At 45.4% G+C, this 17,753-nt stretch overlaps 1 protein-coding gene across 4 annotated transcripts in view; it reads right to left on the bottom strand.

Moving 5' to 3' along the window:
• LOC133968910 (receptor-type tyrosine-protein phosphatase mu-like) overlaps positions 1-17,753 on the bottom strand; it is a 147,093-nt gene that overhangs the window by 100,598 nt on the left and 28,742 nt on the right. For all 4 annotated transcript variants that reach the window (XM_062405163.1, XM_062405165.1, XM_062405164.1 and 1 more), the window contains exon 2: positions 9,651-9,773. In XM_062405163.1, coding sequence (XP_062261147.1) covers positions 9,651-9,773 — 123 coding nt within the window. The remainder of the gene's footprint in view (positions 1-9,650; positions 9,774-17,753) is intronic.

The raw sequence follows: 17,753 nt of genomic DNA, 5'->3' as shown, positions 1-17,753 counted from the left end.
TTTGTCAGCCAGGCAGCCGCTCGCAGAAAACCCCATTTGTTCCGTCAATGACTGCAGCTTGCCCACTTGTCTTGTTGTGCTGCACTTGTAACGCTCACCAATTCCATCTGTCTCCAGCTTCAGATAACGAGCGGGGGCTCTGTCATGTTTACACAATGAAACGGGAGGAGAGGAAGCAGAGGCAGAGGAGGAGGAGGAGGAGGAAGAGGGATGACATGGAGTCAGCCTCCTCGGCTTTGTCAGGTATGTGTAAGTTGTCGTTTTACAGGGTCTTAACACATTTGGATTACGCGAGCGTGTATCACATCATATGAAGAGCTGCGCTGTATGATATGTGACATGAGTACTTAGTGTTATATTCTCTATATCATGGTAAACAGACTATTATATGACACTTTTCTAGTCACAATATTCTACAACAAGCCGAATTTTTTCCGGACTATTTTAACAAGCGTAAAGGACGAACTGGGGATCGAACCACCGGTCTTTGGTTGAGGGTCAGTTGCAATATTCAGATTTTTTACCAAACATCATTTTGCAGATTGTAATCTATTACATACAAAGCATTGAATTGTGAGATAGAAAGCATTGTAATGCACTATTGTGTCCACGCATTTACACAGTCAGTACATGGACGTGTCAAGAAGGACACTTTATTAATGTAAAGTGCAGCCGTGTGCGACTCTGCAGCTTCAACGATGACACAACATGATGATGATGAATAGGTTTATCAGATCAATGCTCTCTACTGAGTCACCTAGTGAGTGTCAAGGGAGTAGGGAGCGAGGGAGCGAGGGAACGAGGGAACAAGGAAGTGATTTCGGAAACACAAGGTTTTGCCGGTGGATGGAACTTGCTCCGTCGTCATGGAGATAATCGTGGTGATCATCACCTGTGGAAGAGTGGAACCATCGCCATGACAGCAGGAACTGGTTCTACGTGTGGTCACCACCACGTGTTGACAGCTGGGATGTCTCCATGACGACTGAGGGCGAGATGTAGTCTTAAAAAAAACCAGCTTGACCGAATTAATCCATCATTTAAATAAACTGGTGTATTAAAGTTTATATTTTATATTATAGAATGGAAAGCATTCAAATAGTTGTGTTACTTTGTAACTGACACTTTTGTGCGTTTACACTTCTCTAAACGTTTGCACACATTTAAGTTTGATTGTGTCGCACAAGGCCGTTCGAACATCCCCCCCCGTGTTTACTGCAATAACAGCAGCACCGTCTCCAGCTGTGAATAACTATCTTTTCTTGTCTTATAGATTTTCCCACTGCTGTGACCGACACGTGTTCCGTTACGTGTGATCGTTCCCTTCAGTTCTGTCTCCGGCTGGTGGATGTAATTATCTGTGAGGTCGTGTAAAGCTCATGAAGAAGAGCCGGAGAGGAGCCGACTCTGTGACACTTGTTTGTCCGACCTCCATCGGGCCCAGGCTTTCTCTCCAAAGTTCAGCCTCTGCTCAGGAGCCCGGACCGGCTTTGTTTTTTCTCCCCCCCCCCCCCCCCCCCTTTGGAAACGTCAGGCGCTCTTTGGCGTAACGCGAACCAGCAGAAAATAATCAGATGATGAATTGTTCGGTCGCTGCCGATGTTGCAGAGACTAAGATGCTGCACCGCTGCTTTCCTCTCTGATTAAAACAGGCTGTTTACTATTCATTTCAAATAGCCACGCTGTGACAGAGGTGCTCAGGAGATTTATGCACGGCCGCTGCTCTTCGTCCGTTATTAGAGATGAAGAAAAAAAAAAAAATCACTTCCCTCGAGCTGCATTTGCAGATTTCTGCTACTCGCACGTTAATGAAATATTAATAAAACAACAGGTACCTTCGGTGACTAGTCACTTCGTGTTTAATAAAACCTAATGCGGTGGCGCTTTCGTGGTTAAGTGCAGCTACTTGAGAGAGAGAGAATAAAAACGTATAAATATTAGAACACTTCCTCCCGGCTGTCAGAGCGGCGGCTGCACCGGGAGCTGAGAAGTTTCTTAGTCACCGAATTTGAAGCCTGCAAATCATCTGGTTTTGGGTCCGTGAACCAAAACACAACAGAAACAAACAAATAAAGTGTCCCCCTCGTTATTGACCAGCATGAAACGTGAGAGTACAGCATCCCAAGTGACATGGTGCCAGCTCGCCGAGCCGCTGCTGCCACCGGCTAACAGGAGGTGACGGGGGAACAGCCATTGTCATTCACTTCCTGTTCTCCTCCCGCCTAATGACCACATGCTGTGCAGGACCTGCTGCACCATGACAAACTAATTAGCCAGCGAGACTAAGAGCAAATTATAATGACACTGTGTTAGCGCTGTGCTAATGTGCTAGTGATGCACGAGGGTGTCGTCGCCCCTCCTCGCTCGTCCCCTCGCTCTCCCTCTCTATCTCTCGTGCCGTAACAATGGTGTGTTCAAGACCAATTAAAAATAGAGAGCTCTCAGCACACACTCAAGGCCCGTCTACCGCGACTCCTTAAAGGCCAGGGCTCGCCTATCGTCTGAGGGATTCAGAGGAACGGATTTATTATTATTCCGATGTAGGCCGGCTTCACCTTAGATTGCAATGATGGCTGAGCACGGGGAACGGGGGGGCGGGTATGAAAAATGAATCAGCAGGTGAAGTGTTCCTGTTGCGGAGGCTGTACACATTAAGGTTCATCGCAAAATGAAAGGAACCATCACGCTGGATTGTGTAGATGCTAATAACAAGTCGTACTGTGTCTGGATCAGAGCTGCTGTCTCACAAATAACATTAAGCATCATTAACATCAGCAGGATATTAGTTTGGTTGTGGTGTCAAATCTCTTAAATGGCTCCACCCATACGAATATGTTTTAAATGAAGACATGGGTTATTAGTTGCATAAAATACTAAAAGTGAGGAAAAGTAATGGTGAAAAGAGAGAGTTTCTAGTATCTGTAGCTCACAGTAAGAGTTAGTAACATTTGTAAGTTCTCTGTCTATCCATGCAATTCAAGAGTCGGTGGTGAATTGCATTGTGGGTAATGCTAAGGACCTGGTTGTGACGAGGAAGAGGAATATGAAATATGCTGCATTCATTTATATACTTTAACGAGTCCAACAACTTTACCAATCAGGAGCTTGGAAACCCCTGGTGGTTTTTTTTATCTGAACGTCCAAAGCAGTGAAGATACAGTAAAGAAATCCTAAACCAGTACGGAGATGAAATCCAGTCGGAATCAATCCAACAAGTGGCTGGATACTGGGATAAAGTATTTCCCAGCAAGTACAAAAAAAACACCCCACTAATGTTCAGGCTCAGCTGGACAGGGAGTAATCCAGAAGTACAGCCTCCGTGGTTTAATGGAATCATGAGCCGTTCTGTTGGAGGCCTGGTTGAACTCCGGGGGGACGGCCTCCATCAGGTTAATCCTCCGACCCGTCAGGTCTCTCACACCGGCTGAGCGGTCGGGAATTGGCCGCAGCTCGTGTCGGCCCATATGGGACAGAAAGGTTCAGCTGAGACAAGAAGCTGGTGGACACACTGATGATGACGGAAAGAACGAAAAACCTTAAATTCATGTTTTTTTTTAAGCCCGTAATTGTTCGATAAAACTACTTTTTGATGGTCATGTAATCTAATGAAGCAACGTGTTGGCTAATGACCAAGTCCCCTGACAGAAATCCACTCATAGTATAAAAATCCTGTTTTGTGAAACAATCAAACTCAATTTGGAGATGACAGCTTTTCAGGATTAGAACAATGCGACACCAGCGAATCCTAATTTTATCATTTTGACTCATTTAAATTCCCTCGCCTTCAGAAAAGCTCTTTTTAAAACACGCGCTGCAGAAAGCAGCAGGTTCAGGGTTGAGACGAGAGACCTGAGACAAAAGTCAGATGAATCCCATTAACCCTTTTCTGCTGAATTCAATTGACTGAGAATTAAAATCTCTAAAAGCACTGCTAAAAAGCATTTCCAGCTTCTACTGTGTAAATATGTTTTTTTCCTTGAAGGCTACAAAAACACTCTTACAATAAAAGTGCAGTGCATTGTGGGTCGAGGATATTTTTAGGCAGAATAAGTCACGATGTAGGACAGTAACCTGCTCAGGCTTTATAAATGTTCTTTCCCCCTTCGTCCCTTTTCCGTAAAAACAGGCAGTAAAATCGCCTTAATGGGAAATTCACTTTGATATGATTTAGTTCACATAAACAGACGACTGTCTAATCCTTAGCATCACAGTCTATTGGCTGACGTCGATAGGTATTTAGATTAATTATGAGTTGAGTGATGGTTCTGAGTGGAGGATCTAATTTGCAATAACGACTCGCGCTCATTATCTCTCCTCCATTTCGGGTCCTGAACTCTGTGAAAATCATTATGAGGGGGGGGAAACCAGGAGGAAGGGGGCTCTCTTTAAACCTAAACCCTGAAGGTCTCATTTGCTAATAAAATTCACAGAGGTCACCGCCGCGGAAAAGCGCGGCTGCTGCCTCGGAAATGTCAATGAAGACGGGGCCATTCTCTCCGGCTGCCACCAATCAAAAGGGCTCTCGCTGCGAGGCTGAGGCTGTTAATGTGAACATCGGTGGCCTCCGCTCAATTTTCCAGAACTTTCCCTGTGTCCTCTGAAACATGAAGAGGAGGGGGGGGGGGCTAGAATAATAGAATAACACTGAATAAGTCGGAGCTCTCCATACGAAGGAGCTGGCAGGTTTTCTTTGACGGTGTCAAACAGATTCACCTCGAGAACCATCCATCACGCGCAACATGTCATTTCTGTCTGGTGGAGACGCTGACCCTCATTATGTTCCCTGGCAGCATCCTTTGTTGCCGCGTGTCAATCAAACGGCAATTCTTAATGGCTTAATGTGTCATTTTAATATGCAGTGCGCACTCCCGGCGCTCCGCTGCAATAAACGGGTCATGTAATGGCAGGGTACAAACCCATTACACCACAGAGAGTCGCCACGCTCGACACCTAGCGCCATCGTTAGCCTTAATTGTTCGTACCATGCAAGCTAACGTCAAAAAGATAGTTTACAAATATGTCCTCCATCGTTACGACAGAGCAGTTAATCCTCTTGGTGGTGAAAGGGGGAGGAAGCCAGTTTGGGAAGTAACTCAGGGATTGATCAGACATTGTAATTTGGTTGTTCTGTTTCGTCCCCTAATCGTGTAACGGGGGGTTTCTCCTTTACCACATAACCTTCACCGCCGCCCCCCCTCGATTTTCATACAAAGTTAAGAATGGCTCAAAAGGCAATTATCTTATTTTCACAAGATAGTTTCCCCCCCCCCCCCCCCCCCGCCAATCCTCAACAGCAAATCCCATCTTTTGCTGATGTGATTTAAATTCTGATTTAATTTCTCACGTCCTTCAGTTGGTGGGTGTTCTCTCCTTCTCGGATTTTATAAGTAAACAGCGCCGGTCGACCCAGGTAATGCGAAGGTGAAAACAGTTTGCCTTTTTTTTTTTTACAAAGAACCGTCTTATCCATATGCAGCAGCCACACTCCGAGCGAGGCCCCCCCGCCGCCTGGGCTCAGCAGTGAGCTGCATTTGCATGAACGTGCTATGAACCTGAGGAGAAAAGAACCAGGAGGGAGAAGATCACCGGGCGCACCGTGAGGAACCGTATCCCACCAATCCCTCCCCCATTGTCCCGGTGTCATTACTGAACCAAGGGCACGCCATCAAAACAAAGACCCCCGAGCCACAGGGAGACAAAAACATTAAATTTCTCCACCCGCAACATATTTAGAGCAGACATTAAGAATAAAACAATAAGTCATTTAGCCGGAGCTGCGTTTGCTATTGTTCCTTGCTTAATACAAAAACCCTAATTAATCTCAGTTAGAGGACCTCCTCTCTCCTCCTCCTCCTCCTCCTCCTCCTCTCTCCTCCTCTCTCCTCCTCCTCCTCCTCCTCCTCCTCTCTCCTCCTCTTGCTATTATTCCCCCGGAACAGGTCTCAGGGGAGGTAGCATGGGAGCAGCAGCCGACTGCTGGCACCATCCAGGACACCGTCAGGGAAGAGGCAGCCTCTGCACCACCTGGGGCCTCACTAAAAACAGCCCTCTTCTTAACGGCCACACTGCACACTTCCCCACCCAGTCCGCTTCACCCGCTCCTCTCCAGGACTAATGCACCAACTTATAACAACAGGGGCTAGAGAGGAAACTTAGAGGAATCACTTCCTTAAAGACGTAAAAAGCGATTCCAGTGCTTCTGGCAGCCGTGATCGGATTCTGACGGTGTCCAGCTCCCTCCAGCGTCGTCCTGGCTCAGGCGGTGGTGTTACCACGGTCCAGGGCAGATGACGCCTGTTGGGTAAGAACGCCACCGACGGTGACAGTCCTGCCAGGGGGTTCTGCGGCTGGGGGGGCGCTGGGGAGCGTCCAGGCCAACGCGTGGAGCCTCAGAACTGGGCCGAGCCGCCCTCAAGGAGCCGAAGCATGCAATCAGAGAGGCATAAACAAGGCAGCTCCGTCCAGACGTAGCAATTAGGCAGGGAGCGGATCCTCGTAAACAACCCAGGGTTTCAGGCCCTCGCCTCTGCTCTGCGTGTGATCAGAGGGTTTGTTTGGTCGCGTTTCATTTCACTTTTTCCCGTTTTCCATTAAACCCGGCTCGGGGCCTCTCATGGATGCATCCTCTACGCGTACCACACTGATCCAGCACGTTAACTCAGGACGTCGCCCACTGATTCCACGAGGCACTCAACAGAGAGCGGGTGGATTTCAGGTCCAAAGGATTCGTTTCATCTCTAATGAGGGGAGGAATACTACTGAACATAGAGCTGGGCTATAAAACAATTAATGTTAAGGTTAAATAGATATTGAAATATAGCTTATGCAGCACATCGAGGGGGGAGAACATACTTGATCTAGAATTGTTTCTCTGCCCATAAAGAAGAACTTAAAGACATAATAATTTATTGAGATAATTGATATTGACCTATTTGGAACAGCAGCCCTAAGTTAGAGCTGTTACCATACGGTTGTGGATGGGGATGATTGTGGTTGTGGCAGTAAATCAAGGCCAAAGTATAATGTTAGGGTAAGACTAGCACAAAAATAAAGAAAGTACAATAGCAAACAAACATTAACTTCATCAGTAACTTAAAACTACGACCGGGTATCAACCATGTCGAGTCATTAACTAGAATCAACCCGGAATTGAGAAGAAACTTGTAATATTATGAGAATTTAGTCTTAATTTCACAAGTGTCTCACAAGTCTGTGTTTCTTTCTGCAGAATAGAAACAAACTTTAACTTTAAGTCCTGATAACATGGTGTAGATAAGCAAAAATATTAAATATTACTCTATTTGTGAAGCTTATACAAAAGTAAAACTTAACAAGAAAACTTATGCTTCATATTTCTCATTCGACTCTCATTTTCCCCTGTAATAGGAAATGTTAACTAAAATAAAAAAAAAATTCTAATAATAATCTACCTTGAAATCTCGAATTAGATTTTTAAGGAAAGTGGCTCCATCGTATAAAACCCTACCATAAAAAACTATAAATAAAATAATATATAAAAAAAAATTTAAATGCTAGAAATATCAAACCATTTATTTATTTAAAGTATTGAAAGCACCTTTGACCGTGATTATAACCTGGAGTCTTCTTGTGTCTAGCTTCTCACTCATGAATTAACTGGATTCACTGCCACAGTGACGACAGAGAGCCGGTCCGGACACTTCCTGAATGCAGATCCAGCTCTTAGAGGGACACAGGCTCTACACACACTTTACAGTTACACCAATAAAGATGCATGTGGGTTTTATTGATCATTTAACATGAAGGACCCTCCCGCTCTCTGTGGACAGATACAATCTACGAGGTGTTTTAAAAAGATGTTTTTTGAGGTAGTAACGCCGTCTGCTCGGAGCCCACCTCCATTTCATTTCCATCCCAGAACACCGGGCCGGATAACAACCGGCTCCGCGAGCACGATAAAGTCGTTCTGTGGAGATTTCATAAGCACGGGTTGAGAGCAGGCACGGCAATCAAAGGTGAGAGCCGCTCCTTCACCACCGTGGCTTTCACCTGAATGCATTTTCTCGCCCATCAACCCGCGCTCCAGTCGCCCTCGAACCATTTCAGCCGTGGAGCACTCTACATTTCACATCCCTCTCCAGCGCGGGCAGAGAGGAGGGATCACCGCGTGGCGCTGGCAGGTTGAGTGCTCGCGCCGGGAAACGGAGAAAGAGCTGCAGCCGGTTAATTACGCTGAATTCAAGACGCTCAGGTAGAAAACAGCTACTGCCTGAAGTGCACTCGGACCGGGACGCCCAATCAGGGGACGCCTCTTAACGAGACATGGGATTTTAATCAGATATGTTAAATTTAGACCGCCCGCCTCGGGTTAATTTGTAGGTCAAGGCTTTCCCAGATTTCGCTGTGACCTTTGCCTGGCCTCCATGTGTTTCCACATTAATCAATTGCAATGGGAGGAAAAAAAAAAGAAGACACAACCCCACCCCCCCACCTCCTCCTCCACCATGGAGAGTAATTTCTCCAGGGCGGCTCAACACACATCATGCTGATGTACACACAAACAGGTCTGGGCACTGGCTGCTTGAAATTAGCGAGGGCCTGCTAATTAATTCCCCCTCTGTCACTGGGGGTGCCCGGTGCAATCTATCTGTGAGGCAGCCTTGGTGAGATTAGGCGTCAGATAGGAGAGGAAAACAATATCCATTAGTTTGAGACGCTGCCTTTGTTATAACGTGGAGCTGAAAAAGAGAAAAGCGTCATTCCATTAGTCTAATTCCTCAGGTGCCTCCGTGTGCGCGGCGGTGATATCTCTGCATTTCAAATCAGAGGGAAAAGGCGATCAATGGAACATTAACGAGACAAAGTGTGTGCCACACACACAGAATGCAGGGAGAGCATTTTAATGAATTTCAATACGAGGCTGATGGGAAGACTCCTTTAATTAAAATGGAGGATTTTGGTATCAAATGTCGCTTTTGTCTCGTGTCCGTCCCGCTCGGGTATTGACGTGCAGAGAAGCTGTATCGGCTAAACACAAGGAAACAGTGTTAGTTAGGGGGAGATGTCTGGGAAAGCACTTTTTGATTTGCAGCCAGATTGGAATCGTCATTTATTATTCAGTTAGATTAACTCGTGTATGGACAAATACGTCTTCTACCCCGCCTGAAACAAAACTAATTAGTGAATAGTTCATGGGTAAAAGTGCTGCAATCATCATTTGTTATTATCCAGACACTTAAGTCAAGTTAAGACTGTTTATTCTAATCAGGATCAGATTTAAAGGTGACTCTTGACTGATTGGTCACTGGACTTTACAGATCCCTCTGGTTTCGAATGATCTTTCACAAATTACTTTTATCTGCTTGTATTATTCCATATGTCATCTTTTTAAACTGTATTTGCCATTTTAATCTAAATTATATAGTTTTATTCATGTTTTAAATCCTCATTATTTTGTCCTCTTTGTAAATCACCCTGAAAAACGGTCTTCCCATTTTTTTATTATGTTAAACTAATCTTTATTCGGGGCAGAATTTTTGCCCCTTTGATAAAACAGACCGCGTCACATGTCCAGACCAGTGCCCGGCTGAATTCTCTGTGTGGTTTCACCATCATCCTCCTCCTCCTCCTCCTCCTCCTCACTGAGCCAACGCGAGTGTCACCACCCTCACCTGAGGGCATCCACGGGTCTGATGGAGGTTTCTCTCTGGTGTTGCTCTGCTCCCAGTCGAGGTCGTCGTCCCGGCCTTGGCTGTAGCCGCACGCCGCCAGCGGCTTCTCGAAGTCACAATCGCCTGCGACAAAAAAAAGGAAGACATTTATACGGTTATACACTTTTTCCATTAACTTGCTGCTCAAATGAATGAATACATTAAATCTTTTTTTCTTCTTTTGCCCCAGCGGTATTCATAATGCGATATGCCAGACAATGAGATGCATTTAAGTGAGACAGAGTGAGGGATCACTGTAGTGGGCGAGGCACAACACACATTACCATCATTAGCAACACGGCAGTCCAATTTCACAATGACAAGTATGAAGTGTCCAAACTCCATCATCGTTAGGCATTATGCTCCCAAACTGCACCACCATCACAGATAAATTGATTTATTTTCCTCGCCCGGCCACAGAACTTTGCCGTTCACGCGCCTTTACTCCGCGGAGCCGCTCTAATCCTTTCTACAAGCTGCTTGTGAACTGACAGCAAGCAGCCATTAAGGCCAGCCTTCAACGAGGCCCGGCGTGTGATCGATTAATACAAACAACCCTTTATTCCCCCGCACCTTAAAGGCCACACCGAGAATATGGGCACTGAGCTTGGGGGGGGGGGGGTTTCTTCCACCTCCTCCCCCCAAAACCAAAAGTGCTTTTCACTCCACTCATAAATCTACAAATAAGGCACGTCAGACGAGAATGTGGCTGCGAAAGAGTTCATGCAGAGTAAAAAAAAAAAAGGAAGAAGAAGCCAAAGGTGGCGTGTGGACGATGGGGGGTCATTTTCAGAGGAGGGAGACCACTTAGAGGAGCCACGTTCAAAGTGATGAAGCATCGAATGCACTGATTTTAATGTTAATCACAGATGTGCAGCGTCCGAAACAGTAAATCTGAAAAATTAATTTCTAAACACAGATGACACAGCTTACACGTTTTATCGCCTCGGGGGAATGTCCCTTTGAGCCAGAATCTACGCCCGGCCAGCACCGATTTATCTCATCTCTTACAAACTCCCTCTGACATTCTGCTGCAGCAAGGCTACGAGCCGGGCTTTTTGTTTTCACATTTATCTCTCCGGTGACATTTACAGTACAAGTGCAAATGAGTGGCCAAACGAGAAGAACACGGGATAATTAATATCCAGCTCCATAGGGCAGCCGCTAATGATGTATGTTACTGCTTTTTCCTTGGTTCTGAGGTGCGGGGGGGGGGGGGGTTGTCCAGATATTCACTACATCCTAAGGTTAACACACATCACCAAAGCAAATTGTTTTGTTTCCTGCACAGCCGACAGATCCAACTTCCCATGTGGACTGAGGTTAAAGGGGTTTCACATCAACAGGGACGTGAACGACACAAAATACCAAGTGCAACACGATTTAATGAAATTAATTATAAGGATTAAAAAAATGTAAACTGTACAGACGCCGCTCAGGACATATTTCCATCGGATAGATTAAAGAACGGCTGCATCGGGCCGGGACCAGGGTTTAAAGAAGCAGAGGAGAAGTTTCAGAGAGCTGCAGCCAACTGAGGCACAATAATACTTATTTATGGAGTCTTTATCTGAGGAAGCTCTGTTTGTTTGTAAACAATCTGTAAACATTTGGTTTCTTAGTTTCCTCCGACTGGAGATGAGCTGTCTGATGCTCGAACCTAGTAAATCCATCACATGCCTAGTGTGCAAAGCTCTAAAGGCTAACTGTTAAGTACATTTATACATGAAAAACCATGATAACATTAATTAAAAAACACATTTTAATTCCATATACAATGATCTGCCATAGCATTAAAACCAGGGGTTGGATTTGTAATTCTTGACTTTGACACGGGCCATCTTCAGGTTCATCTCAACGCCGGCCAAGATAGAAACCTGCCAGCAGAGGCTCGTCGGTGTATATTTACCTCCAGATAGAAGGATTTCTCTCCAATCCATAATGCTAAGCTCATTAGTATTCCTAACAGCTGTTAGCATTGTATAACTGGGTGCAAGTTCATCATTCAGTGGAAGAAGCTACACAATGGATACGCCCACTGCACAGCAGCACAACACACAGCCTGTGCAACCTGTTCATGTTAAGTGTTGCTCAAACGTGAAGCAGCAGCAACAGGTGGCCGAAACAAAACATGTTCCCCCGACAAGCTGAGAACCTGGGTGAGGAAACGAGGAATCGTCTTTAATTAGCAGCAACATGCTCCGAGGCAGAGCTCTTCACCCTGTTCAGCAGCCCCCAGCAGGAGGCCTGGGTTCTCCTCCACTTCCCTGCAGGGACTCGAGTCAAACAGAGCTCCTGCTTCATGCTCAGTCACCTTCCCCTCTCCATAAATAACAAACGTCTGCGTTTACCGAGATGTAACTCAGGAAACATTAACACTGAGGCTGTGGCGTCGCAGGCACCGGCTGCGCTCCATCAATATTTTGATTCAATAGTTCCAAGATCCGCCCACCCCCCTCTCCCAGCATGGAGGAGCTCAAACAAAACCATAAGAGGTGGCTTTTATTGGTGTTTGATATTGAAATCGATGTAGGAGCAGAGATGGATGCCGAATCAGTGGGAGAGAATTTCCAGTGCCGAGGAAGAGGAGAAAAACAGCCATGAAAAAGAAATATGCATGAAGCTATTTCTCTATTTTCCTCCTTTAAATGCCAACTCTGTGTTTAATAATGAATCGGGGGAATGAGAGGGGTGAGGTCTCCGTTTGAATCTTCATCCTCTTCACAGACATCATTAACTCATCTGTTCCATTAATGATTCTCTTGGTGCCGAAGTAATTTGAATACAAAGGACATTAAGAAATAAACACTTTGGTTCCGGTTGCACACGGAGGAAGGAAGAAAACGCAAACAAATTATAGAAACACTGAACAAACATATGTAACAAACAGGTTGTTTGTGTACTGTTGTGTTTACTTCCTGCAGTGAACAGTTCGACTCTGCACAATGCTCTTTAATGTGCTATCAAACTGAAACACTCACATCCTGCGATCAGGATCATATCAAAGCTTCTTGATGAGAAAACTGAATTCTCCTTGTTCTCGATGGCTGCTCTGGATTGGATGGATGTTATGTTTCTTTAAGAAGTTAGAGGAGCACAAAATCATCCCCACTCCTCGATTATCAATATTTATTAGAAATAATAAATTAATATACTGCATCGGACTAAGTGTCTAAGGTTTCTATACAAAGACCAATTTTACTTTGATGAGGGACTCGATGTGCAAAGACCATAAATATCATTACTAGGATTCTAAATGTCTCGTTATCTCGGAGAGGGAGGAGGGACAGAGGCGAGCTGACTTTTCATCAACATTACTCGACTACATCCACGTTCGATGCTGTGGCTGAACCACTTTGACCATTAGGGCCGGCTAACAGGCTGTGAACAAGCAATAAATCCATCTGCGTCGCTTTGATTTCGACACAAGGCCCCTCGGTATCAGACTTACTGGGAACTTCTCCGATAAGGCCCAGGACTCGTTACCGATCTGCTCCACCCCCCCCTCGACCTGCATGGAGGTAAAGATTCAAGCTGCTCATTGTGGAGGAATTACACGACATCACAAGCCTCTTTTAAAACCCAACAGCCATCACCATCCACATGTTGAGTCCCTTCAGTGAAAAGAGAGGCTGCTTCAGAGTCAAGAGGCTGTGCAAGTGCATGCAGATGAGTGCATCAATCAATAGCATCATAACGGGCCCTCTCTCTCTCTCTCTCTCTCTCTGCAGTGTGTGTGTGTGTGTGTGTGGGGGGGGGGGTTATATCGCTGCCAGTGTGTGGCACGACCCCCTGTGTAATCAACCCCGACAGCTGCTGAAACAGATATCCCGACGCGGGGCTGCCAACTCTCTGAAGGAGATTTAACTTTCAATAAAAGCTTATATGAGGTGTGGGTAGTCTGGGAGTACGGATGAATGTGCTCCACCCCGTCAACACCCCCGCCTCCCCCCGCCCCTTCCTTTCAGGAGAGGCAGGCAGCTTGAAGCTAAAAAAAATAAGGTGGCCCCAGATATGTCACCAAACAATTTATTCCTGAGTGAGAACACACAATAGTCTTTGTATCCTCACGCAGAGTGCATTTCAAAGAAATCTATCCATCTTTCCCTGGACTGAGCCAGAGGCCACAATCGATTCCTCAACCCCTCAATGCTGGAGCCAATTTCTCCTAAAGATTTTCAAGTCAGACTTAAAAGGCCTTTTGTTATTGCACCTGTAACAAAAGTTAACTTTCAGCGTTAAAAGCATCGAGCGTGTGTATGTGTGTGTGTGTGTTTGTGTGTGAGTTTGGTACTGTAGTGAAGAGGTGTTCACGGCGCTCTGACTGAACGCCGGTGAATGAGCATGGGGGGGGGGGGGGTCTGTGAAGGTGGGAATGGAATCTTGTAAATGAAGATTGTTGGAGTTGTAATTGTCGTCGCTCTCTTATATCGCACACATTTTTTGCTTGTTTGCGAGATCTCACTTTTGAAGCTTATTCTTACTCCAGTAGAATGCTTTACTTATTTTACTGCCTTTATTACATTCAAGAAAAACGCTGTTGTTCAACATCACATTCAGGGAAGCGATCTGATCCAGCAGCTGATTCAGGTCCTTGAGAGTTGGATCTGAGAGACTTTTCTCATTTGTCTGTTCAATGGAGCCCGGCCAATACAGTGTTCAGAAGCCGATGCAGAAACATTTCTTATGACACAGAAATATGGTAAATATTTATTTAAGTTTGCCCATAAACGTTATTATAAAAACAACCAAATATATAGAACTTGAATAAAGATTTGTCTTTATTCTAAAAAGATCTAAAGTGTAAAAAAATATTTTGGGGGATTGTGCATTCTATAAAATGAAAGTTAGCATAATTGCAAATATACATCTTTATACATACAAGTTATTGAGCTACTTTTTTATACTTCTGATCCAGTACATTTCAGAAAAAGATGTAGTTTCTCCTTATCATGGTTTATTCTGTAAAATGTAAGTATACGCAAAATACGCACAATATTGCTGCGTATCATCAAACATAAGTCTGATATATCTGTGAAGGGCTACGATTGGCTGAAATGATCTGCAAACCAATATATTCCACCTAAATCTCAAGCTAAAATCCAGTTAGATTAATTTAGCCTGGATTATTTTAGCCTGATTTATTCTCAGGATAACAGACATGTATAGAATCAACCTATCAGATCAATAGTTAACACTGTGTATCTTTGTTGATTGTATCTCTAGACAAATGCTGAAATATTCCTCTTAGATAATGGAAAACGTTTCCCCGACCGAACAGAACGTGAACTCAGGGCTTTGGAAGTTCAGAACGTGGTCACCACCATCTCCACTGAGGCACCTGACAATTAGCTGCTGCACAATTATTGGTCATTTCCTACCCAGTGATTGTGAGCGTTCTAAATGCCGCACCACAAAGCAAGCCAATGAGCAACAGTGTCATTAGTGTGTACAGTCCCTTCTGTGGCACGAGGCAGAATATCCTCCCGGGGAGAAAACCGAGACCTTTTCCAGCATCATCACCGCGGCCTCGGTCCCAGTGGCAGATATCATTGCAGCAGGACCTCCTTAGCCCCTCTGCCAATTCTGCAATTACCAGCCTTCCAACCTGTTTCTGTCTGGCTGGGAAATCGCAGGTCTGCTCCTCGCCCCAATCAGCCTCCATGTCTGCACTTGTTTTAACAAACATCTCGTCTGCCGGCAAACCCCGCAGACTGAAACCACAGGGCAATCTCGGGTAATTTAAAACCAATGTCGACTATCTCCCTCCACCGCGGCCAGTTTAGAGCCTCCGAATCCTGCAGCTAAGCCCCTTAGGGACTGATAGGCCTTTTCACTCTGGCCCTATTTCACTTATCTATCGGCAGCTCCTGCCAAGTCCTATCTCTGCACTGAATTGCATGTGAATATATACGATCTGTTTGGGGACTTTGAACTGTGGGAGGGGATTTAGTCAATCAATCTCAATATCATTATCAATCACGTCTTGCTGTTCCCCACATTGATTCCAGGCGAGATAAAGAAGTTGGAGTGGAGATTTCCAGCTGATAATGTTCCTGGCGGAGCCGTGGACTTGTCAGCGATGTTTTGCAAAAACAGAACCGACAAACCGCATCGAGGGCGACAGAAGGAAATCAGGGCAAGAACAAGAACATCACATTTTTGAGATGGTTAAGATGTGGAACGTGCCTGATGAAAATATTTAGTTTTTTAAAATACGGTGCACAAATTCATTATTTAGAAACAACCTCGGGCACCATGTTTCACTCGGAACCACCTTGTTATAGAAAACCTCTTCTCCTTTTCGAGGGCATTTCATTCCCTTGTCAGCCAAATATCAACTTGACGAATGTGCTTTACATCCGGAGTACAACACAGTTCTTGATCAAACCCACCCTTGTGCGCGGTTAGATGTACATTGAAGATGACAGGCAGCCTTCTCCTTGGATATGCTAAATTTTGACGGATGATTTTCAAGCTCCACGCACACCAGCACAGGGCTCGAAGGTTCTCCTCCCGCTGGTGTGTGTGTCTGTCAAGAACTTCCAGTGAGTGACTTCAAATCCATCTCCATTCTGCATAGCCTGCCAGGCACCAATTAAGATGAATGGGGAATCTAAGACGGGAGAAGATCTTCACTGTCATTTTACTCTAAGTAATAAAAATGAGAGCTGCAGGTCCGTGGTGCAGAGATGGATCCTGCGGTGATAACGACAAACATTATGCACCTTTCTCTCCTTTAGTGCAGGTCAGTTATGAATAAGGGAGGTTAGGGTCAAAAGCTCATTTGCTCCAAAAATAAGAGATGGAGAATATTGAAGATCGGATTCAATCTCTGCAGACGAAGGAAATCCACCTGCTGTGCTCGGAGCTCATTTTTCAGAGCGTTGGCTTTTAGGCGCATCCTGACTCTGACTTGACAGCAACAAGCCTGGTTAACAATGACTTCTCCCCCAATTCTTCCCGTCCTCGTTCTTGTCTCTATCCACGGAGGAAGCCGCCGTCTGTCTCTAACTGTCTTTGCCCTCCAGAGAGAGAGAGAGAGAGAGAGAGAGAGAGGAGAGAGAGAGAGAGAGAGAGAGAGAGAGAGAGAGAGAGAGAGAGAGAGAGAGAGAGAGAGAGAGAGAGAGAGAGAGAGAGAGAGAGAGAGAGAGAGAGAGAGAGAGAGAGAGAGAGAGAGAGAGAGAGAGAGAGAGAGAGATAATAAGGCTGTTCCCTATTAGTGACTGCTGATACTGAGCGTTGGAGCAAAATAGGGCTTGTTTGGTTTCCCATTTGTTTCCCTGTGTTCAACATGCCCCCAGATATGATACGGTGCCTGAGCATGAAAGGCGCTCCATTACAATCCCTGTTTATTTGTGGCACGAGTGAAAACTGCAGCAGAGAGAGAGAGGGGACGCATTTTGATCAGCGGGGTGAAGAGAAGCTCTGAGACTTTTCAAATATCCTAAATGGGAAAAAGAAAACACAAAGAAATACCCAGCTGTGTCTGAAGGCTCTGCTGCTGCTGCTGCATGTCCCGTTGCTGCGGAGTCAACTCGTGAAGATGGTTTAAATTGGAATTAACCCTCGGTATTGATTCACAACATGGTTTGAGCTCAATACTGCAGCGCTGGAAATTAAAACTTCCTCCAGCTTGGTTTAACATTTGATCCGAGTGCGCTGGGCCACTGGCCTGAGCTCCGATCGATGGACGACAGTAGGCGAGAGGAGATATCTCCCCGGTTTCCGGCTGGAGAAATAGATCCTCACCTGGATGGGGGAGCCCTCTGGAAGAGAAGAGGGTATAAGAAGGCAGCCGGTGCTAACCCCCCCCCCCCCCCCCCCGGCTCACTCCTACAGAAAACCACTATTCCTCAGTGAATGACCTTTCACACTGAACCCTTCAATCCTCTCAGAATCTGCTAAGTCAACAAACCTTTGAAATCCGCCTGAAGAGTAAAACAAAACAGGGATGAAATGCTAATGTCAGAATCACCCCCCCCCCCTCTTGTTCCCTCCGACTTTCCCAGAGTCTAATTTGTCAAACATGCAAGTAACAATGCCAGAAATTAGCCCAAAGGG

This window comes from Platichthys flesus, chromosome 14 (assembly GCF_949316205.1).
Source record: "Platichthys flesus chromosome 14, fPlaFle2.1, whole genome shotgun sequence".
Lineage (NCBI taxonomy): Eukaryota > Metazoa > Chordata > Actinopteri > Pleuronectiformes > Pleuronectidae > Platichthys > Platichthys flesus.
Note: the sequence above shows the minus strand (reverse complement) of the source record. Positions and strands in the feature narration are given on the sequence as shown.